This window comes from Mesocricetus auratus, unplaced genomic scaffold (genome assembly GCF_017639785.1).
Source record: "Mesocricetus auratus isolate SY011 unplaced genomic scaffold, BCM_Maur_2.0 Super-Scaffold_4256, whole genome shotgun sequence".
NCBI lineage: Eukaryota > Metazoa > Chordata > Mammalia > Rodentia > Cricetidae > Mesocricetus > Mesocricetus auratus.
In genome coordinates, this window is record NW_024429182.1 from 52124736 (window position 1) to 52147415 (window position 22680).

Consider the following 22680-nt stretch of genomic DNA (forward strand, 5'->3'; position numbering starts at 1 on the left):
TGGAGATGATGTGGGAGGGCATTTAAGACACAGAGAGCAGACAGCCTCTCTGCTTCCAGAAGGCTCCTTTTCACTCTTATCAGGAAGTTGGTGCCAAGTGACTGCCAACTCACTTTTCTAGTCCTCACTTCAACTGCATTGCCAGCCTCCTGCAGCACCTGCCATCCACAGAGCTCGCCTGTGCGCCTGCACATGGGCACATGACCCTGAAACTGAAGTACTGGTGATGGAGGCTATGGGCTGGCAGGGCCCCGTCTGCCTTCCAACTTCCCTTAGTGGCATCTTCCCCAGGTCTGGTCTCCAGCGTGCCCTTGACACGAGCGCTCAAAGCAAACTGAAGAAACAGTCTGCCTCCTCCTGCCCAGGGCATTTTCTTCCCTCCCTGAGGGAAACTGCCACCCTCTCTCTTTTCAGGCATAACTACCCTTTAGGAGTCAAGCTCCTTGTCTGAGAGGGTAGGGCAAAGCTGCTGAGGGGAACAAAAGCCCCTCATAGCTCCCACTCGTGGGAACTCAGGAGCAAAGCTAGGGAACTGGAGTCATGAGGGTCACCAGGGCCGGGAGGGCTGGGCCAACACCAGGGTGCTGGTCCTCAGATCCTCCGTTGTATCCTGCTTCTGGAGTCACCCTGAGTGTAGATCTCCTTCCCTTGACCTCAGGGTCCTTGGCCCTGGCAGAATCACTTGATAGTCCTGCACATGCACATCAGCTCTTCCCTCCATCACAAAGCTGCTGATTCTAACACTTCTACAACACTGAAGTTTGTTATATACCCCAGATATATAGCCAGGCATGGCGACACAGTAACTTGTAGATGTAATCTTAGCTGGAGGAAGTCTGAGCACATTAGCTACACAACATTGAAAGACCTTCTGAGGACCTGTGAGTTTTGCTTTAATGTAAAGGCTCCAGGGGGCTGGAATCTGAGTCATGAGTCTGTCTCTTAGCTGTGTCATGCATTGATGCACTTAGCCACCCACTAGGGTAACGAGGAGTCCTGGGAACCAGTCTAGTCCTGTGTCTGGGAGGAGAGGTGGAGGAAGGAGCATTGACATACCAGGAGCTGATCTGGTGGGACCTTGGCCTGGAAAGGGTGACATAGTAGTCACTATTATAAATTCAGTTCATGGAGCTTGTCAGGGGTTAGGTGTCATGCTGTAGATCCAGCCATAAAGGAAGTTGTGGGCAACTTTTGAACTAAAAGTCACAAGGCAAAGGTCAGAGTTGGATGGGCATGGTAGGGATAGGCAGATGCAAAGTTCTGACTGGGAAACTTCCAAAGATTTCCAAGAGAGCAGACAGACACCCAAGGTGGGCTCAGTCAGCTGTGTTCAGTCAATGGTCACTTCTCACATACCGTCAGTTCTGCTTGCTGTGAGAATGCCCTGGAAATGCCTAGGGTCCTAGAGTAGGCTGCCCTTAGACCAGGTTGGGCCAAAGCCAGCTCCACATTCTCATTCCCACCCTCCTCCAGCCCCAGGCTCCTCTCAGCCCTGAGCCTCCCTGACAGCTGAGGGCCTGCAGCTGCCCTGGCTCAGAGGTCTCAAAAACAGCTGCTGTCCATGACCCCACTGACCCTGGTTCCTGGACACTACTCTAACAGCCTAGCCAGCCCTGTCCCCACTGCTCACTGCATTCACTCCTTATGCTCAGGGGCTCCAGGGCTATTCCAGCACACAGCAGGAGCATCAAGAGCAGTCCCCAACCCTGGTGCCAACAGAGGAGGCTTTTCCACCCAGCGGGGACAGTGTGGAGTTCACTGCACTGAGCCTGTTCTGGCTTAACCAGAGAGGGGCCAGACAGAGATGGAGAGCAAGGTCATTCCTGACTCCAGACAGGTTTCCCTTAAAGTCTGCTGTTCCCATGAGTGCCTACAGCAACAGAAGTTGCCCCTAGGGATATGTGTCACATGTCCCCCCATACCCTGTTCAAACTCAATACATAGCTGAAGCTGGCCTTTACCCTAGTCCTCCTCCTTCCCGAGTGCGGGGATCCCATGGGTGTTTATTCAGTGCTGGAAATGGAACCCGGAGCCTCACTCATGCTGGCAAACCCTCTGCTGAATGAACTACTTCACCAGCCTTTGTTTTTTTAACATTTATTTATTTGGGTGGGGCATGTAAGCCACAGCATGCATATGAAGGTCAAGACCATCTGTGAGAGTCGGTTCTCTTCCTTCCACCAAGTAGTTCTGGAGACTGAGCTCAGGTCATTGAGCTTTCTAGGCAAGTGCCTTTTCCTGCTGAACCATCCCACCAGCATTTTTTTTAGGCTTATGGTGGGGGGTGTTGCAAGGGCAGAGGGCAAATAAAAAGGGATGAGGAATGGAATCAAGATGTATGATGTGAAAGACAATAAATTAAAAGAGTTATAAGGTAGGCAGGGCATGGTGGCACATGACCTTAATCTCCTCAGCACTCAGGAAGCAGTGGCAGACAGATCTTTGTGAGTTCAAGGCCAGCTTGGTCTACAAAGCAAGTTCCAGGACAGCTAGGGAGGTTACACAGAGAAAGTTTTTTTTTTTTTCAGGACTGTTTCTCTGTGTAGTCTTGACTGTCCTGAAATTCACTCTGTAGACCGGGCTGGCCTTGGACTCACAGAGATCCACCTGCCTCTGCCTCCTGAGTGCTGGGATTAGAGGCGTGCACCACCACCACCTGGCTCTTTATTATTTTTAATTATGAGTGGGGGGCTATATGCATGTGAATGCAGGTACCCTAGAAGGTTAGAGGAATCAGATTGCCCTGGAGCTAAGTTACAGGCAGTTAGGAGCCACCCGAATGTGAATGCTGGGAATTGTAGTCTAAAAGACAATAGATGCTCTCAGACACTGAGCCCCATCCAATCCCTGCCTTTAACAAAAATAATCACAACTTTCCTGCCCCTTGCTTCCTTAAGTGTTCCATAGCTGTCACTTATGCTATCACTCTCGATTCCCAGGGACTAGGATAGTCTTGTTGGCAGTTGTCCCTTAGTTCTGCTAGAGTGTGTGGCACATGCCACCTCTCAAGTGCTGGAATCACAGTCTTGCACCACTAGGCTTGGCTGGAATTAGACTTCAGCATGGGTGTACTCCAAACCACAGCAAGCAGTCTGCAAAGTATAATGCCAACAGAAAACAACAGAGGCCCCACAGAAGATGGTTTTCCATCCCCTTCCCAGTCATCCACCCCCAACAGTGGGTCCTGCCCTCCTTGTGACTCCCATCTGTGCCTGCAGGATTTGGGGGCTCAACTTGTCTAAATATTTAGCATTTGTGTAAAACAGATGGGAGGGGCCTCGCTTACTCAACAGTTCTGGGAGTGATTGGGAAAGCTGATAATGCCATCATCTGTCAAGGGTGACAGAGAAACTGACTCTTAAAACTTCTGAGTTTTGAGCCACATGAAAAGATACCTTGTTGAAAAAGTAATCTAAATTAAAAAAGAAATGTGAGTCTCGGTTGAGCATGGGAATTCAGTCTATAATCCCAGCATTTGGGAGACAGAGGCAGGAGAATCAATACAAGTTTCTTAGTTAGGATTTCTATTGTAGTGGCAATGAAACATCTTGTCCAAAAAGCAAGTTGGCGAGGAAAGGGTTTATTTGGATTATACTTCCACATTGTTGGCCATCACTGAAGGAAGCCAGGACCAGAACTCAAACAGGCCAGGGACCTGGAGGCAGCAGCTAATGCAAAGGCCATGGAGGAATGCTTACTGGCTTGCTCAGCCTGCCTGCCTGTTTTTTTTGTTTTGTTTTGTTTTGTTTTTTCCTTTTCCGTCTGTCTCTGCCTCCCTAGTGTTGGGGTTAAAGACGTATGTCACCACTGCCTGGTACCTGCTTTCTTATAAAAACCAGAACCGCCGGGCGTTGGTGGCACACACCTTTAATCCCAGCACTCAGATCTCTGTGAGTTTGAGGCCAGCCTGGTCTACAGAGCTAGTTCCAGGACAGCCTCCAAAACAATACAGAGAAACCCTGTCCTGGGGGGCGGGGGACGACGACAAAACAAAACCCAGAACCACCCAGCCTAGGGATGGCTTCATTCACAATGGGCTGGCCTCTCAATCACTAATTAAGAAAATGCCCTACAGCCGATGGTGGTGGTAGCACATGGCCTTTAATCCCAGCACTTAGGAGGCAGAGGCAGAGGGAGATCTCTTGAGTTCGAGGCCAGCTTGGTCTACAGACCGAGTTCCAGGACAGCCTCCAAAAGATACACAGAGAAACCCTGTCTCGAAAAGCCAAAAAAAAAAAAAAAAAAAAAAGAAAGAAAAAAAGAAAGAAAATGCCCTACAGCAGAATGTTATGGAGGCATTTTTCCAATTAAGGTTCCCTCCTTAGGTTCAGATACTCTAGTTTGTGTCGAGTGGATATAAAACTAGCCAGCACAGTGAATTTGAAACCAGCCAGACCTACATAGTGAGACTGTCTCTTAAAACAAAAAGATTATTTTGATTGTGTCTGTCTGTTTAATTGCTGTGACCACAGCAACTCTTATAAAGGAAAACATTTAATTGGGTCTGGCTTACAGTTTAGATGTTTAGTCCATTATTGTCATGGACTATGAGGATAATGCATGTCAGCACACAGGCAGACAGGGTGCTGGAGAAGGAGCTGAGAGTTCTCCATCTGGATCTGCAGGCAGCAGGATGAGACTGAGACACACTTCTCCACACACTCCCTATGGGCCTATGGGGGCCATTTTTATTCAAACTGCCACAGTGGCATACCTCTGTAAGACTTGATTCAGCAAATGTTATGACTATCTCTGGCTGGCCTTTACTTAGCAATGAGTCTTTGCTTCTCGGTGGCAAGTGACAGAAACTATACCAAAACCCCAAGCAAAAACTGGAATTTGTTAGCTAATGTAATGGAAAATGCTTTGAGCATGGCTGGAACCAGGAGCACAAACAATGTCATAGATTCATCTTCTTGGCTCTGCTTTCTTTATTTGGAGGGGAGAGTGGGACAGGTTTTGAGTAGTCCAAGCTGACCTTGAACTCCTGATCCTCCTGCTTCCACTTCCTGAGTACTGGAATTATAAGTGTGCATCCTCACAGGAAGTGCCTCTGCTTCCCCCTGTTGCTCTCACTCTCAGGCAGGCTCTTCTCAGAGGGCAGCAAAGCTGATCACTAGCATTCCTAGTCTGGGCCTTTGGAACTCTCACAGTCCCAGGAAGTTTCCAAGCTCATATTTACTGTTAAACCATTTCTGCCCCTGAACTATTGCTATGGCTCAGACTGGCCAAGTAAAAGCCTCAAACCCACTTTTAGGGTTTGAGGTGTAGGGTCAGTCACACTGGAGCCTGCAAAGTTGGAAAGCAGCCTCCAGAACAAGAGTGACAGGTTCTGTGTACAAACAAGGAGCCCATCTCTTACCCTAGTTTGCTTTCTGCTGCTGTGATAAAACACTGTGGGGAGGGAAGGGTTTATAGCTTACACTTCCAGGTCACTGTCTACCACTGAGGAAAGTCAGGGAAGGAGCTCAGGGGCCACAGTGGAATACAAGCAGCCAGCTTTCAGCCCAGCCCCACCTGCTGAGGGACGGTGCCGCCCAACCAATAGTCACAGCAGTCTGGCAGACATGGTCACAGGCCAGTCTGATCTGAGCAATTTCTGAATTGATGTTCCCTCTTCCCAGGATTCTAGGTTGCAGCAAGTTGACAAGAGAAAAAGAAAAAGATGTAGCCAGCACACCATTTTTCCTGAGCCCTGCTCTGTGTGCACCTCATCCATGGTCCCCATGGAATGTCCTTCCTTTTCTCCACCTAGCAAACTCCAGCTCACCCATTATTCCCTGCTCACATGTCCCCCTTTCCTTGAAGCCTTGCTAACCCTCGTCTTTGTTTCTCTACCTCTGGTAGCAAATCTATCTCTGTGGTTCTTCAAGATTAAAAAAAAAAATGATCATTGGTGTTTTGCATGCATGTGTGTCCATGTGAGAATGTCAGAAGTCCTGGACCTGGAGTTACAGACAGTTGTGAGCTGCCATGTTGGTGCTGGGAATTGAACCTGGGTCCTTTGGAAGAGCAGCCAGAGCTCTTAACTGCTGAGCCATCTCTGCAGCCCCTGTGGTTCTTCTTTGTATGTGTGTGTGTGGTATGTGTGTGGTGTGTATGTGTTTCTGTGTGTTGTACGTGTGTGGTATATGTAGTGTATGTGTGGTATGTGTGTGTGTGGTATGTGTGGTGTGATGTGGATGTGTGTGTGATGTGTGTGTGGTGTGTGTGTGTGTGTGTGTGTGTGTGTGTGTGTGTGTGTGTGTATGGTGTGTATTTTCATGGTGCACATATGGAGGTCAGGGACAGCTTTTGAAAGTTGGTTCTTTCTTCCCACCATCCACCGTGTGTGTTGTAGGTATAGAACTCAGGTTGCCAGGCTTGGTGGCAAGCACCTTTATTTACTGAACCACATTTCAGAGCCTCTTTTGTCCTTCTTTTGGTTGTCAACCACTAATGGTGATTCAGAGTGTGATGCTGTCCTGGGGACTTTGTGACATCACGTCCATGTTGATTTAGAACTGCTGTTCTTTCACCTTGGGTTATTTGTTCCAGAGTTGGCCTCGCTTGCCCACTGTGTCTTCTGTAGTCCAGCAGGTCCTGAGACAAAGATTGACCCGTCCAGCAGGCCAGGTTATTTACTGGGTCTCGAGTGGGTGTCACCTGTAGGAGTCAAACGGAGGGAGAGAGAAGTGGAAGCCAAGCGCGTAAAGAAAGAGTCAGTCTGAGTTGCGTCAAGGCTTCGTTTATTAGCTAGCAAGGTCTCATTTTTATAAAGCAGTTTAGGCAAGGCGGGGGATTATGACAGGGGCAATGGAAAGTACTGGGCCTGGGTACAGAAGGAAATATTTCTTATAGAACACCTTATGTTTAGCCTGTTCCAGGAACCAATGTATGCATGACCAGTTTGTTCATAATAACTTTTCAATTCAAATTGTTTCAATTCAAACTGCCACTTAGTTCTGCTACAACTTAAAGGTCTCCGGGGCTCCAACAAAAGATCACATGCAAAAGTGACTTTTTGGGCCAAGCATGGTGGCTCAAACCTTTATCGGCACTCTGAAGACAGAGGCAAGCAGATCTCTGTGAGTTTGAGGTCAGAGCCTGGTCTACATATAGAGTTGCAGCTAGGACTATATAGAGAGACCCTGTCTCAAAATACAGACAAACAGAAGTCTTTTTAGGATGGTATGCTGGCACACACCTGCAATGCCACCACTCACAGATAGAGGAGGGAGGACTGAGGGTTGAAACAGCCTGAGATGGGAGGACTTTTCATGACAATAACAAGGGACCTAGGCAGTCCTAGGCACGGGAAGTCCAGAAGGCAGGCTCTGCTCATCTTGTAACTTATTTCCTAGGCCAATGACAGTCATGGGGCCAGAACACTCCCAAAGGCTTCTGGGAGGAAGTGCCTGAGCTTGTCCCTACTAGGACAGAACTGGAAAACCCCCATGGCATTGGGCTAGAGGCCAAAACTCAAACCTAAAGGAAAGTCCCCCTAAAACCAAGTTCCCAAGGAGGGCTCCAGGGTAGAGGCCACCATCTAGGGGTGATTCCATGGATGACTGCTCATCTGGAACCTCAAACTTGGATGGTCAAGTTCTCCAAAAGGGGTGACAAGGGAGGAGGGGAGGACAGGGCTTGGCAGGAGTCCTGGGGAGGAAGGAAACACAAAACAGTTAAGGAAAAAACTCCAGCCAAGGCCTGGGGTGGGCTCAGGTCACAGGCATTGCAAGCAGTGCTAAGCTGGGATTCAAGGCTTGGGGCTGGGGTGAACACAGCTCCTCCATCACTCCCAGAGTGACCCAGGAGGGGAGCTCACACACCTTGTGAGACTCCGTCCCTTCCCAGTGCCTTCTCTGGGTGCCCCCTAGGTGATCATCCCTGTTATCGCTTTCATACCTCCTACCTTTCAGGGTCTTGTATTCCCAAGGAGTGGAGATCTGGCTGCAGCCCAGTGCAGAGGAAAGGAACTCCCTGTTGATCTCTTCGTTCTGGCCAGTCTTTGGGGGTGGGGGACTTCTGGCAGTATTCCCCAGGGCTGATCAGGTCAGGGCCCAAGATGAGGGCAATTTCCAGGAAGAAGTGGCAGGGAGTGGAAGGAAGGACTGAGTCAGTCTGTGTGGTCATCTCCGTGGGGGAGGAAGCTGTAGGGCTGGACCTAGCAGGCCCATCCTAGGTCAGGGATTCCGTGAGCTAAGACAAAAGCCAAACCCTCACTTCTAGTGTATCCATCATGGCCTGCACAGCCCTTCTCTGTGCCTTCTGGGCGGCCCTGCCTCTTAGTCACCACAGTGCCCAAAAACCATCCCAATGGACACATGCATATCCCAATTGAGATATCCAACTTGAACACAGTTCAGCCTGGGAGCTGTAGACCCTTACCTGAGTGTCTCTAACAGAAGTGCAAACCACCCAGACTGTCCCCAAAGAATTAGGTCATTTCAGCCTCCACCCTCCACACACCTAGGTCTTTACATGTAACCTGAGGAGTCGTGTAAGAAGTCAGCTTAGTAACTGGAATCTTTTTATTTTTTTTCTTTTGTTTTGAGACAGGGTATCACTCTGTAGACCTGGCTGGTCTGGAACTCAATATGTAGTTAGTCTAGAAATTATGGCAATCCTCCTGTCTCAACCTTTGAGTGCTGGAATTACAGGCACATACCACAGTGCCCAGCTAGAAATTCCATTCTATAAATGATTAACTGTGAGATTCCAAATGGTAACCCAGGTATGCATACACAATCCCATGTATGCACAGTCCCACCCACTGGGAATCTCCTCAGGGATTCTGTGTCTCTAGCCTGTTCATAAATGGAGGAAAAGCTAAGCTGTCCTGCTCAAGCACTTGCACAGGCAGAACCCAGGGCCACACCATCCTGGGTGGGGACCAGGGCATTGTCTTGCTCAGGATAACAGTAAGAGCCAAGGAGCCATCCAAGCAGCATTTCCCATCCAGGCAGGGTGGCTGAAAACAATTCCCAGAGCACAGGTGGCAGCTTCAGTCTGCTCTGCTGTTCTCTGCATACCCGCTCCAGCCCCACCCCTGCCACCACCCCCCTACAGAGACTAGCTCAAAGAGTCCTGGCTGCTTGCTGGCAATGCAGCACTGTGGAGGGGAGCTTATGATTCCCCCAACCCTCCACTTCTGTTAGTTCCTGCTTTGTTGCCAGCTGTGGTGCTGGAGGCTGGAATGTCTCAGAACATCTGGACAGCAGCTGGCATCTGGTGAGGGTCCTCATACTGTTTCATCCCCTGGCAGGCGGCAGAAGAGAGAGCGAGTGTGTGGGGAGAGGAGAAAGTGGGCCTGGATCCTCCAACCCTTCCATAGTTGGCACTAATCCTTTTGTGGGCTTAGAGCCCTCTGACCTAAACAGCTTCCAGCATGCACCACCTCCCAACACTGTTGCTGTGGGGAGTAAATCTCCAGAAGATGGCCTTTGGGGGACATATTCAAAGTACAGCCCTCAACCCATATGACAGTGTGTCCCAGGTTCCTTTTCAGTACTATCCTGTTTTCCCCTAAGCCACCCAGGTCAATCCTGACCTGTCCTGGGGCACTGAGCAAGGAGTACAGCTGAAGATTAAATCCTGCCAGGTATGGTGCACACACCTTCAATGTTCAGCACTGCATAGACAGGATGGACTTGGGTTCTGTTCTCAGCACTGCATAGACAGGATGGCCCTGGGTTCTGTTCTCAGCACTGCATAGACAGGATGGACCTGGGTTCTGTTCTCAGCACTGCATAGACAGGATGGACCTGTGGGATCTGTGATCCCAGCACTCAGAAGGTGGAGGCAGGAGGATCAGAAGCTGAACCATTTCATTGTTACTGCCCCCCCCCGTTTTTCTTGTTTTTGACACAGGGTCTCACTATGCAGCCTAGGCTGGCCTGTAATTCACTGTAGACCAGGCTGGTCTCAAAGCTGAAGTAATTACTCTGCCTCTGCTTCCCCGCTCTCTAGCGCTGGGATGTCAGGCATGTGCTGCCCGGCCTAGGTTGTGGCCCTTCTTTCATTCTTTTGTCTTTTCTATTTTTAAGGTCCCTTGCAATTAAACTTGTCCCATTGAGGACTATCTTTATTTCTTTAATAATTGACAGCAGAGCCGGGCGGTGGTGGCGCACACCTTTAATCCCAGCACTCAGGAGGCAGAGGCAGGAGGATCTCTGTGAGTTCGAGACCAGCCTGGACTACCAAGCGAGTTCCAGGACAGCCTCCAAAGCCACAGAGAAACCCTGTCTCGAAAAACCAAAATAATAATAATAATAATAATAATTGACAGCAGAGGCAGGTCAATTTCTGTGAGTTCAAGGCCAGCCTGATCAACATAGTGAGTTCAGGGACAGCCAAGGCTATGAAGAGAAACCCTGTCTCAAAACAAATTTAAAAAATGAAAACAAAACAAACAAACCCAGCAACAACAATAAAACTACGTTGAGCCAGGTACGATGATCCACACCTTTAATCCCAGCACTTGGGAGGCAGAGGCAGGTGGATCTCTGTGAGTTTGATACAGGCTTGCTCTGCATAGTGAACTCCACGCCAGCCAGAGTCACATAGTGAGACTCTGTCTGAAAAATAAATTACACTGATTTTTGTGGAGGTAGGGGGGCATGCATGTTTGCTGTGGTTGGACTTGGAGGTCAGAGAACAACATTTAAAAGTTAGTTTTCCTCTTTTATTTTGGGGCTTGAGTTAACTTTATGGCTGAGGAGAATAACCCTGAACTCCTGATCCTCCGGCCTCCACCTTCTGAGTGCTGGGATCACAGACTTGTACCATCTATCCTGTCTATGCAGTGCTGAAGACGGAACCCAGGGTCTCACACATGATACTCTATGCACTAAATAAAGTATATGCCTAGCCGAGGATAAGCTGTCTTCTAAAGTTAGTTGAACAGGACATGGTGGTCTACATACATAAGTCCCTACTCTTTGGAAGATTGAGGATGGAGAACTGCTTGAACCCAAGAGTTCTGCTTATCGTAATTCCCGGGTAATTGAAATTCCCCCTTCCCACATAGGTTCCAGAGGTTAAAATGTGAAGCTCTTGATCTAGGGATGCATATGTGTGAGGGTTGTGTGTGTGTGTGTGTGTGCATACATGCATGTGTGGCTGGGGATTAAAAAGAGGGATTAACGCCGGGCATTGGTGGTGCATGCCTTTAATCCCAGCTCCCGGAAGGCAGAGGCAGGCGGATCTCCACGAGTTGGAGGCCAGCCTGGTCTCCATAGTTGAGTTCCAGGACAGCCTCCAAAAAAGCCACGGGGAAACCCTGTCTTGTAAAACTAAAAAAAAAAAAAAAAAAAAAAAAAAAAAAAGAAAGAAAAGAAAAGGAAAAAAAGAAAAAGAGGGATACAGGGAAACTCACTGAGCTCCTCAGAATTGTATTTCCTAGTCCAGAGCATGGACATCTTCAGGGACGTGTGACTCATAGTTCTTCCCATTCTCCCCTCCCTCCTGGCTTGATTGACACATCCCCCACCCCAGCACCCTTCCCTCATGTACACACACCCCCTTTCTGCATTTGCTATCTGGAAGCCAAGCACTCTGGCTCTTTCCCTCCCAGATGTCCACTTTTATTTTGGCTCATCCCTTTTAAAACTTATCCACCTGAAAGGCTGGCATTCTGTGCCTGGGACCTTGAATTTCTTGACCACTCAGCCTCCCAAACCACAAGTAGACAGTCAGCAAACTTACTCCACGAAGTCACAAAACAGAGCAATGACAAGTTCCCCTTTGTCTGTCTCAGCAACCTTAGGACCTGCCCTTCAATAGCTGTTTCTGATCCTGTGTGCCTGTATGAATGAACGAAGCTCTGTACTAGCTCAAACCCACCTGGAAATCACCTAGCCGGACAGCCAAACACAGGCATGCCCAGTCTCTCTAGGTCTTCCTTGGTCTGTCTCTGTGTTTCTGTTTTTGTCTGCGCCGCGCTCTCCCCGAATCTTTCTCTCTCCCTCTTTTCTGTCACCCTCACTCCTAGTTTAGAGAAAACTCTTCAAAGCGTCCTAAGTTTGTAAGACGCTTGCAAACCCCAGTTCATTCCCGTAGAGTCACAGAATACATTAGTGCGGAAGCCTCCCGGGTCTGAGTCTTTCCGACAAGGAAACCCATCCAAGGACGCTTAGAGATTTCTCAAGAATTCGTTCTTCCGGCCTTTGCTGGCCCAGCGCTTCTTCTAGCCCAAAGTTTTGACTCCAACATGCACAGCTGGCGTCCTCAAATCCATCGCTGCTACTCGTTGACTAGTGCTCTGAATTGCTGGAGGTTGAGGCTCTGGAATCTTGCAGCGGAGTCTGCAGAACTGAGAACCTGGGCGGTGCCGCGGTGGGCGGGGATGTGTGGGAAGGGACTGGAGAGAAACGGCCCGGGATTGGCTTTGGGCGCTGGAGGTGGGGCTTAGGGCCTGAGGTCCATACTGTAAGTTCCCAGGCCCTCCCTGGTGCTGTATCCCAGACGCGCAGCTCTGCAGCCTTGCCCGCGCTCCTCAAGGTGAGTTTGGGCTGAGGTTTTTCAGGCCTGTGGTGGCATCTTGGAGAGTCCTCTCCAGGGTGGTGCTCGGTCCTGGCTCCAGATCAGACCTCTTAGCAAGCGACTGGGTCCCCGCCCCCGTACCCTTGACCTCCCACAGCGCTCAGGGCGCTGTGCTGTCAGTTTAGTAGCTCCCTGCTGCATGCAGTGTTCTGTTCTGGAACTCCGGGACCAGGGAGCATCTTCTCCTTGGCCTGTGTCCCCGCCTGGGCTGGAGGCCGTATTTTTAGCGAATGGTGAGGTGTCCTCCTATCTTTAGCTGCAATGTTACTGAAACAGATCTGGGCCGCTCTGGGCAGCGCTTGGCTGGGGAACTGGAGGGGTCGGCGCGGGAACACGAGCCAGGGCTGAGCAGCGGGGCTCGCGGGAGGGCGGGGGCCTGCACGTCCGAAACCTGGCGGTGCGCCAAGCAGACACTGAGACCTCGCCCAGGCTGGGAAGCTCAGGCAAGGCTCCTCCCTTAGCTTGGGGACCCGTGCAAGGTCTCCGATCATCGCAATTCTACCCTCACCGTGGTCTGATTGTGCGATCCAGAGAAAAAGACCGTATGGGTGATACACCTCGGGAATTTGAGCGCGCAGCTCCTCGGTGGGCGTCTCCCTGGAGCGGGTGTGCTCCGTGGGACCCTAGAACACTGGGTGATAGCGAGGGCGCGCGCGCCACCTAGCGACCACGGATTCTAGCTCTTTTCTGCACTGGGACACAGGGAGGGAGTCCGCTGCTGGAGAACCAGATTCTGAGGTGGCCCTGTCACAGCTGGCCAAGAGGAGACCCATGCCTGGGGGCTGAGTAGGGTTCGATTTTTGTTCTTGCAACCAAGGAGAGCTGAAGGGTTTGAGAAAGCCCCTGCAGATATTTGTTGAATATTCTCTGATAGTGGCTGTCCACGCATCTCTATTTGTGTAGAGCCTCTAGTTTCCAGTATAGCAATGGGCCAGACCATTTTAATGTTGGAGAAGGTGAGTCCTTGCGTTGCCCAAGGTCACAGAGTCCCAGGTGGGAACTAGATTCCAAACCACTTCTTTTGGGCTGGCAAGATGTCTCAGCGAAAATCGCTTGCGGAGAAAGCTTGGAGATGAGTTCTATCCCCAAAACATGTAAAGATGGAAGGAAAGAACTGACTTCTGCAGAGTTGTTCTCTGACCTCCACACACATGCCATAGTACATACAAACTATGGAGGAGCTTGTGTGCGCATGTGCAGACACACACAATAACAATAAATACAACTTTTTAAATTTTTGTTTGCTTGTTTTTTAGAGACAGTTTTTTAGTTCTTACAGACAGGCAGATTTCTAAGTTCGATTGTCTTGTTCTACAGAGTGACTACCAGCCATGACAGTCAGGACAACTGGTTACACAGAGAAATCCTGTCCAGAAAAAAAACAAACAAAAACCCTTTTTAGTAAACATTTAAGAGAAAAGGCAAAAATCACACCAGAGCTGGGCATGGTAGCATACTTTTTTTTTTTTTTAGACTTAAATGTTCAACAGGGACTCAGTATGTAGTCTTGGCTGTTCTGGAACTCTCTCTGTAGACCAGGCTGACCTAGATCTCACAGAGATCTGCCTGCCTCTTCCTTCCTTGCCAGTGCTAGGATTAAAGGTGTGTGCCACCACTGCCCAATTTCAGGTGGCAACCTTTTAATCCCAGTACTCGGGAGGTGGAAGTAAGCAGATGTCTGTGAGTTTGAGGCCAGCCTGGCCTGTATAGTGAGACCTTGTGACAAAAAAAAGAAAAAAAGAAAAAAAAGTCACTAGTTTTGAAGTATGTATGGAAGGAGGGGAATTTCCATGAACATCCATAGTGAACAGAGCTAAATATTCTCCATGACCAGAGGGGATCTGCCTCCAGGAAGTCATTTTCTCTGAGGGAGGCCCAGTGTTGCTGTCCAGGGCAACCCACAGAGCTGGGGTGGTTCCCGTCTGCTCCTCCCATTGCTGGAGGAAGCTCCTCCTGCCAGTCTCGCTCTAATCAGAGTTCATTCTTGTAGCTCCGAACACTTGCAAGTTGGGGAAGTGGCAGCCAAGGGATATGACTGCATAGAGGAAGCCTGGAGACTTGATAATTCCTCTTCCGTTTCCCATCCATGTCACCACTGGATGGGCCACTGCCTTGAAGCCACATGGCTAGCCTTGGCACCAGTGCCTTTTCTTGCTTGCTGATGACCTTGCTGAAGCTCCTTCATATCTCTGAGGTCACACTCTGGTGGCTATCTAGGACAGTAATGGTACCCACCACAGCGTGGCTTAGAGAGTTAATGTGTAAGGAAACCCCCCTGGCAGCCTGGAGCCTCTGATCCTGTGGTTGCTAGATCTTCTATTTAGGGTTGCTGGTTGTTATCCCCAGCTTTCTCCTGGGTGGTGATACTGGCCCCACCCTTCCCTTTAGCCTCTGTTCTCCTCACATCTGGATTTGGGTGGGTACATCTGGCTCAGAGTGAGACAGCTGTCAGGGACGCCCACTTTGCTGTGGAAACACCCAAGTTGTCTTGGAGCTCTAGTGTGACAGAGTGGGGGTGGGGGGGGAAGGGCCAGGCCCAGGCTCTGGGCAGATCTCAACAGTCATCCAAACTCTCCCTCACAGAATAAGTCAGAGACGGGACTCTTCCCACAGCTCCTCTAGAATAGCTGTAATCTGCCATGAGAGTCTTTCCTTTGTTTCCTGTTGGCTGCAGGTGCTCTGGAGCCCAGGGATGTCCAGCCTCCATGGTTCAGCATGACTGGCCTAGGGTGTCCGGCCTTGGGGTGGGGTTTCCTGAGCAAGGGCCTGTGCTAGGATGGTGTCACTTAGGACTGTGCCCTGCCTGCATCCTGCTGCCTCCTTCCTGCCCTTCCTGATTACCCTTAGCCTGCCCAGGATGGAGACTGAGGCAGAGGAAATGGGGGATGTCTCTTTTGCTCAGGTATGGGCTGGCTGAGAGGAGGCTTAGTGTAGGAAAGTGGGCTCCTCTGGCTTCTACTCTGGCCCTGCCCTTGGCTGTGATCTGGGCTTGGATACGTTTCCTTACCTTTTGTACTGGATTCTCCGAGTGAAGTCAAATGAGCGTGTAGGGCCATCAGACCCTCCACACACCAACCCCCACCAAGGGACTGAGGGTGGACTGGCTCCACCTCTGCTTCCTTCTTTGTGTAACCGGCATGACCCCCATTCGCAGTGCATTTTTGCCACCTTAAACATAGTTTTGCTTTTTTCCCCTGACTACATAAACAATACATGCTTATTAAGAAACTGATGGCTGGAGTATACTCAGTTTTTTGGATTTTTATTTGTTTTATGTTTTTACACAGCATCTCAAAAAAGAAAACTGCATTTATATAAAACTGAACAGCATATATACTAAATCAGAACAATACAGAGATGGTTAGTGTGGTCTCTGTGCAAGAATGACACTCAAATTTGTGAATCATCCATTACTATTAATATATATATTTGGTAATTCGAGACAGGGTTTCTCTGTAGCTTTGGAGGCTGTCCTGGAACTAGCTCTTGTAGACCAAGCTGGTCTCGAACTCACAGAGATCCACCTGCTTCTGCCTCCCAAGTGCTGGGACTAAAGGCATGCGCCACCACCTGGCCTGCCCTGCTCCTTTTTTTTTTAAGATTTCTTATTTTTCTTATTTTATGTATATAAGTATTTTGCCTATGTATGTTGTGTGTTCCTTTGTGCATGATACCTGAGGAAGCTGGAAGAGAACATCAGATCCCATGGTTACTTATGGTTGTGAGCTGCCATGTGGGTGCTGGGAACTGAACTCATGTTTCCTGGAAGAACAGTAATATTCTTCACAACAAGCCATCTCTTCAGTGTCTTCCACTGTGTTTTTTTTAATTTTTAAGAATCTGGGCATGAGGGGGCTGGAGAGATGGCTCAGAGGTTAAGAGCACTGACTGCTCTTCCAGAGGTCTTGAGTTCAATTCCCAGCAACCACATGGTGGCTCACAACCATCTATAATTCAATCTGGTGTATATGTAATAAATAAATAAATCTAAAAAAAAAGAATCTGGGCATGGTAGCACTCACCTTTAGTTCCAGCACTCAGAAGACAGATACAGACAAATTTCTGAGTTGCAGGCCAGTCAAGGTGAGACTCAGTCCCCCCTCAAAATGTCTAAACAAGAGCGAAGTCAGCCTGAAATTATACCATCATCAGCATTTAGGCCAACACCCCTTCATACATGTATATTACAGATCACCTGCTAGGAATACCCTTCCTTCCAAAGCAGTGACCACATACCACCTCTCTTTCAACTGTTATACAACCTTCCTGATTCTTTCTCATTTCTCATGTTAAGACAGGATCCTGGCCGGGTGTTGGTGGCGCACGCCTTTAATCCCAGCACTCTGAGTTCGAGGCCAGCCTGGTCTACAGAGTTCCAGGACAGCCTCCAAAACAATACAGAGAAACCCTGTCTCGAAAAACCAAAAAAAAAAAAAAAAAAAAAAAAAGATAGGATCCTATGCATGCTGGCATATATGGAGTATGGATGGCAGGAGCCTTGGTTAGTCAATACTTTTAATAAATGACACCCTCTCGGGCCTGGAGAGATGGCTCAGTGATTAAAGCACTTGTTGCCTTTGCAGAGGTTGGGTTCCCAGCTCCCACATGGTGGCTCACAACCAACTGTAGCTCCAGTTCCAGGGCATTTGATGCTCGCTTCTCACCTCATGTATGTGGCCCACTTACCTACTTGCAGTCAAAGTATTCATATACATAATAAAGCTAAAAAAGATTAGTGGCATCCTTTTGACCATGTTTCCACATTTTGCTTGCCTCTCTCTGTAGTGTCTTGCAGAAATCCAAACTGTTTTTGATACTTCCTGTTTGTTTCTATTTGTTTCTCATGCAAGGTATGCACTCTGCCAGAGCTTCATGGCAGCCCCGAGAGTTTTAATGTTCAAATGGGGATCAGAGGAATTTTGTGGTAACATTGGCAAAGTTCTCAGAAGAATGCCAATCCCAAAAAAGTATTGTGTATCCTGCTCCATGTCTCTCTATGCTGGCACTAGAGGGAGAGGCAGGGGGCAGGGTGGAGGAGCTGGGAAGAGGGGGGGGCAAGGAGGAGTGTCAGACAGATACACCAGACTCAGCCTCTGTGCCTGACCTGAGGGAGGAGGGAAGGGAAACCTCCAATCAGGAAGTGATGGGTCCAGTGCGAGGCATTTGCCCTTCAGCATTGTTGGCTGTGTTCCCAGCACAGTACCAGGCCTGGGTGGGAGAGGAGGGTTCCAACTCTCCATCCTCCATTGAGTAGGAGTTGATACCAATGGTGGGACTCACATACAATGAGGCACTTCCTGTGCGGCAGAATATAGCTGATGGAGGTCAGGGATATGGGTGAATACCCGGGCAGGAGCAATAAGCAGAGCCAGGGATCAGGGGCAGGGGTTTGTAGGTGTCTAAGGACTTACCGTTAACATTCTGGGCCTCCATTTTTCCCTCAAGAGACTTGGGAAGGGGTGTTGTCTTTTACAAGTTTAGTCTGAGCACTTGAAAGGCAAAGGTAGGTGGATCTCTTTGACTTCCAGATCAACCTAGTCTACATAATGAACTCTATGTCAACCAGAGCAATATAGTCAAACCGTTTAAAAACAAAAAACAAAGCCAGGCATTGGTGGCACACACCTTTAATCCCAGCACTCGGAGGCAGAGGCAGGTGGATCTCTGTGAGTTTGAGGCCAGACTGGTCTACAGAGCAAGTTCCAGGACAGCCTCCAAAACAATACAGAGAAACCCTGTCTCCAAAAACCAAAAACCAAAATCAAAGGAGGGGGTTTAACCCACGTCTTTAATCCTAGCTCTAGGAGGCAGAAACAGTTGGATCTCTCTCTGAGTTCGAGGTCAGCCTGGTCTACAGAGAGCTCCTGTGCAGCTAGTGCTACACAGGAAAACCCTGTCTTGAAAAGCAACAACAACAAGACAGATCCTTGCTATGTAGACCAGGCTGGCCTCAAGTAACAGAGACCTACCTGCCTCTGCCTTCCTTGTGCTGTCGTTAAAGGTAAGATCTGCTAAGCCCCACGTGAGAGTTGACTTTTTTTTTTTGTTTTTAAAAGTTATTTTTATTATGGTGTGTGTGAGTGTGGGCACATGCCACAGCCTGCATGGGACAACTTTCAGAAGGCAGTTCTCTCTCACTGCGGCCTCTGCAGATCAAACTCAGGTCTGCAAGCTTCTACAGCGAGTGCTTTACCCTCTGAGCTGTCTCACCTGCCCCTTCTCCCCTCTATGTTTTCTCCATTTTTTTTCAAGGCAGGGTTTCTCTTTGTGTAGCCCTGGCTGTCCTGGAATTCTGTAGATCAGGCTGTCCTCAAACTCACAGAGATCCGCCTACCTCTGCCTCCTGAGAGCTGGAATTAAAAGCTTGTGCCACCACCACCCAGCTATTTTTCTCCATTTTTTAAAGACAGGGCCTCCGGGCGGTGGTGGCACACGCCTTTAATCCCAGCACTCGGGAGGCAGAGGCAGGTGGATCTCTGTGAGTTCGAGGCCAGGCTGGACCGACAGCCTCCAAAACAATACAGAGAAACCCTGTCTCGTAAAACCAAAAAAAAAAAAAAGACAGGGCCTTACGTATCTGAGGCTGGTTTCAGTCAAAAGTTGGTATGTAGCCAAGGTTAACCTTGTATTCCTGATCTCCTTTTCTACCCTTCAGGTGCCAAGGATACCGGAGCACTGCCACACGTTTATGGAGCACTGGGGACTGAATGAGGGCTTCCTACATGCTAGGCAATCACTACAACTAAGCTACATCCCCAACTCTTGTTTGTTGTGTATTGTTTTGAGGCAGGATCTAATGTAGCCTGGGCTGGTCTTGAACTCCTGATCCTTCATCTGTGTCTCCTGAATGTTGGCATAACTGACATGCATTTCGGCTTTGTCTGTTGTCTTCCTGTCCCTGATTTATGTTTTCTTTCACTTCAGCTTCCCAACCTTGGACTAAGGAAAGAATCTTGGAACAAGAGGAAAACATCACTACTGACGAGACCTCACCTTTCTGCCTCCGTTCTCCAAAAGGCTTTCGTCCACTTGGGAAGAAAAGTGAAGTGTGTCCACATACCCTGTCTTCGTTGGCCTTTAACTTTTCCCAATTCCTCGGGCTAACTTTGATCACATTACCCTCTAATCTTTACTTTTTACAAGTGTGGAATCTGACCACCACCGTCTGGAGCTAGCGTTCTGGGCTGAGGGTGCTGAGAGGGCACTAAGGACTGAGTGGCCAGGGCTGTGTGCTGGAGTCACCATGTCCACGAAGGTCCCCATTTATCTGAAGCGTGGCAGCCGCAAAGGCAAGAAAGAGAAGCTTCGGGACCTGCTGTCCTCAGACATGATTAGCCCACCACTTGGGGACTTCCGTCACACTATTCACATTGGCAGTGGTGGTGGGGATGACATGTTTGGGGACATCTCCTTCCTGCAGGGCAAGTTCCACCTCCTTCCAGGAACAGCAGTGGAGGAGGCTGAGGAGGATGGCAGCTTTGACCTTCCCTTCCAGTTCACTCGCACAGCCACAGTGTGTGGGCGAGAGCTCCCTGACGGGCTTTCACCTCTGCTCAAAAACGCCATCTCCCTTCCTGTCATTGGTGGTCCTCAGGCCCTCACCCTGCCCACAGCCCAGGCTCCCCCTAAGCCCCCTCGCTTGCACCTGGAGTCACCACAGCCTTCTCCAAAGTCCTCCCCACAGGAGGCAGGAAATGTGAACATCTGGAGGATTCCAGAGGCCAGCTCGCCCCACAATGGGGTGAGCCCAGAGCCTGAGGCTGAGGAGCCTTTCCTGTCCCATGCCAGCTCCCTGCTGTCTCTGCACGTGGACCTGGGGCCTTCTATCCTGGATGATGTCCTCCAGATCATGGATCAGGACCTGAGCCGTGTGCAGATCCCCACATAGACTCTTGGCTGAGCAGACAGGTCACCCAGGCTGTGGTGACACCTGAGACATCTATGGACGTGGTCCTGATCTAGGAGTCAGGATCCCAGGTCCCACCATGGGTGCTGCCAGTGACTGTCACTTTGAGCCTGTCTTTCCTTCCCTCCTCCCAATGGACAGAGTGCATCTTTGCTTTCCTCTAACAACATCCACAGGGGACTCATGCAAAAGTTGCCCCAGATACTTCTGAGCCTCTTAGGTCATTTGAACCCTCACTTCCAATTGTCCCCTTTCCCTCAGGTCCCACTCAAGGAAGACTCTGCTGAAATGGATTCTACCCCCTTTCCAGCTACCCTCCACTTCAGCATCATTTGATACCTTCCCAGCTGTCTCTGTGTCCTGGTCTGGGAGCATGTTGTCCATAACCAGGCAGTTACGCTGTGTCCTGTCCCATCCCTTCTTCACATGACCAGGGGATTCTGGTTGCAATAAAACATGCTGCTGCTGGTGGCTGAGCATCCTGTACCCTTGTTCCAGGTTTCCTTCCAAAGGTGGGCCAGTCTCCATGACAGTAGGCTCATATGAGAAAAGCCACACCCTAGAAGATTCCAGAGGCTGTGCTTAAGTCTGCACCCACAATGAAAATGAAACAAGGATAACCTGCGTTGGATACTTTGTTGCTATGACAAAATATCTGATCCATCAAAACAGCTTCAGAGAAGTTTTCTATTGGTTCATAGTTCTGCAGGTACAGTATGGCCCATCACATAGAGGAAATCATGAGAGCAGGAGCTCCAGCAGTTGGTCATGCTGTGTCCACAGTCAAGAAGGGAAAGACAGTGCGTGCGGGTGCACTGATCACTTTCTTTTTTCCTGTCTGGGACCCAGCACACTAGATGGTGCCACCCACGTTGCCATTAACTAGATCTAGAAATTCCTTCATAGACCCCCTACAGAGTGTTTCCATGATGATTTCATCAAGTTGATGACCAAGATTCACTATCACACTAACCAAGTATCAGTGGTGGCTACTGGACATTGACTTAGATGTCTGGCAGGGAGGGGCTGGAAGGGGCTGCAAAGATGGTTCACTAGGTAAGAATGCTAGCTTTTTACAGAGGACCTGGGTTCAGTTTATGTGGTACTGTGGATAGAACCCAGATCTTCTTGCATGTTAGGTTGGCACCCTGTCAACTGAGCTACATCTCTGCCCTTCAATTAATGCTATAACAGGGTTTTTTGTTTGTTTGTTTTTCCAGACAGGGTTTCTCTGTGGCTTTGGAGGCTGTCCTGGAACTTGCTCTGTAGACCAGGCTGGTCTCGAACTCACAGAGATCTGCCTGCCTCTGCCTCCCGAGTGCTGGGATTAAAGGTGTGCGCCACCAACACCTGACGCTATAACTGTTTTTATATTGCAAAAGATTGAGATGAACTAGTAAGAGAATGGACAGAAATTCTGTACTTGGGAGTGGATTCGATAATAAGACTTTGCATTTTCTAACTAAAAAAAAAGATACAATATACAATTGGTCCTGTGTATCTATGGGTTCTACATTCATGAATTCAGCCAACCATGGATGAGTATAACATACTTTGTTTTTTTTTTTTTTGGTTTTACGAGACAGGGTTTCTCTGTATTGTTTTGGAGGCTGTCGGTCCAGCCTGGCCTCGAACTCACAGAGATCCGCCTGCCTCTGCCTCCCGAGTGCTGGGATTAAAGGCGTGTGCCACCACCGCCCAGCTGAGTACAACATACTTTTAAAAAATTGCAGGAGACTAGTAAGATGGCTCAGAGATTAATAAGAGAATTAGTTGCTCTTCCAGAGGGCCAGGGTTCAATTCCCAGAAACCACAGCTCACAATCATCTGTAACTTCAGTTCCAGAGGATCTGAGACCCTCTTCTGGCCTCACCCTGGCACCAAGCACACACGGTGCCCAGACACACCTGCAAACAAAGCATAGTTTAAAAAATAAAGAAAATTACACCTGAGGGCTGGAAATACCTCAGTAGTTAAGAGTATTTGCTGTTCTTCCAGAGAACACATATGGAATACATTTATACACATATACACAAATCTTTTTTAGTTTGTTTTTTGAGACAGGGATTCTCTGTGTAGCTCTGTGGACCAGGCTGGCCTTGAACTCACATAGACCTATCACCTGAGTACTGGTATTAAAGGGTGCACCACACTGTCCAGCTTGAGATTCTGTCTCAAAAACCAAAACAAACAAAAATTACAAATAAAAATTTAAAAAGACGCCGGGCGTTGGTGGCGCACGCCTTTAA

General features: G+C 49.0%; 1 protein-coding gene, 1 long non-coding RNA gene and 1 other non-coding gene across 5 annotated transcripts; 2 read left to right on the top strand and 1 right to left on the bottom strand.

Moving 5' to 3' along the window:
- The first annotated feature begins 6509 nt into the window (after positions 1–6509).
- Positions 6510–20917, top strand: Cdc42ep2 (CDC42 effector protein 2). Of its 2 annotated transcripts, none has more exons than XM_040749151.1 (2): positions 6510–6615; positions 19450–20917. In XM_040749151.1, exon 2 carries the CDS (start codon positions 19769–19771, stop codon positions 20411–20413), a length of 645 nt encoding a protein of 214 aa, XP_040605085.1. In that variant the 5' UTR covers positions 6510–6615; positions 19450–19768; the 3' UTR covers positions 20414–20917. The 2 variants fall into 2 exon arrangements, with proteins under 2 accessions (XP_040605085.1, XP_012976480.1); XM_013121026.3 differs by lacking the exon at positions 6510–6615 and adding an exon at positions 12396–12483.
- LOC110341735 lies at positions 6712–12330 on the bottom strand. Of its 2 annotated transcripts, none has more exons than XR_002383718.2 (3): positions 11827–12330; positions 7895–8026; positions 6712–7638 (listed from the first exon to the last, which is right to left on the bottom strand). It is a non-coding gene; the product is annotated as an uncharacterized LOC110341735 (long non-coding RNA). The 2 variants fall into 2 exon arrangements; XR_005878312.1 differs by having other exon boundaries at positions 7895–8181.
- Positions 15838–15943, top strand: LOC121135571. The gene has a single exon (XR_005872668.1). It is a non-coding gene; the product is annotated as a U6 spliceosomal RNA (small nuclear RNA).
- Positions 20918–22680: the final 1763 nt, after the last annotated feature.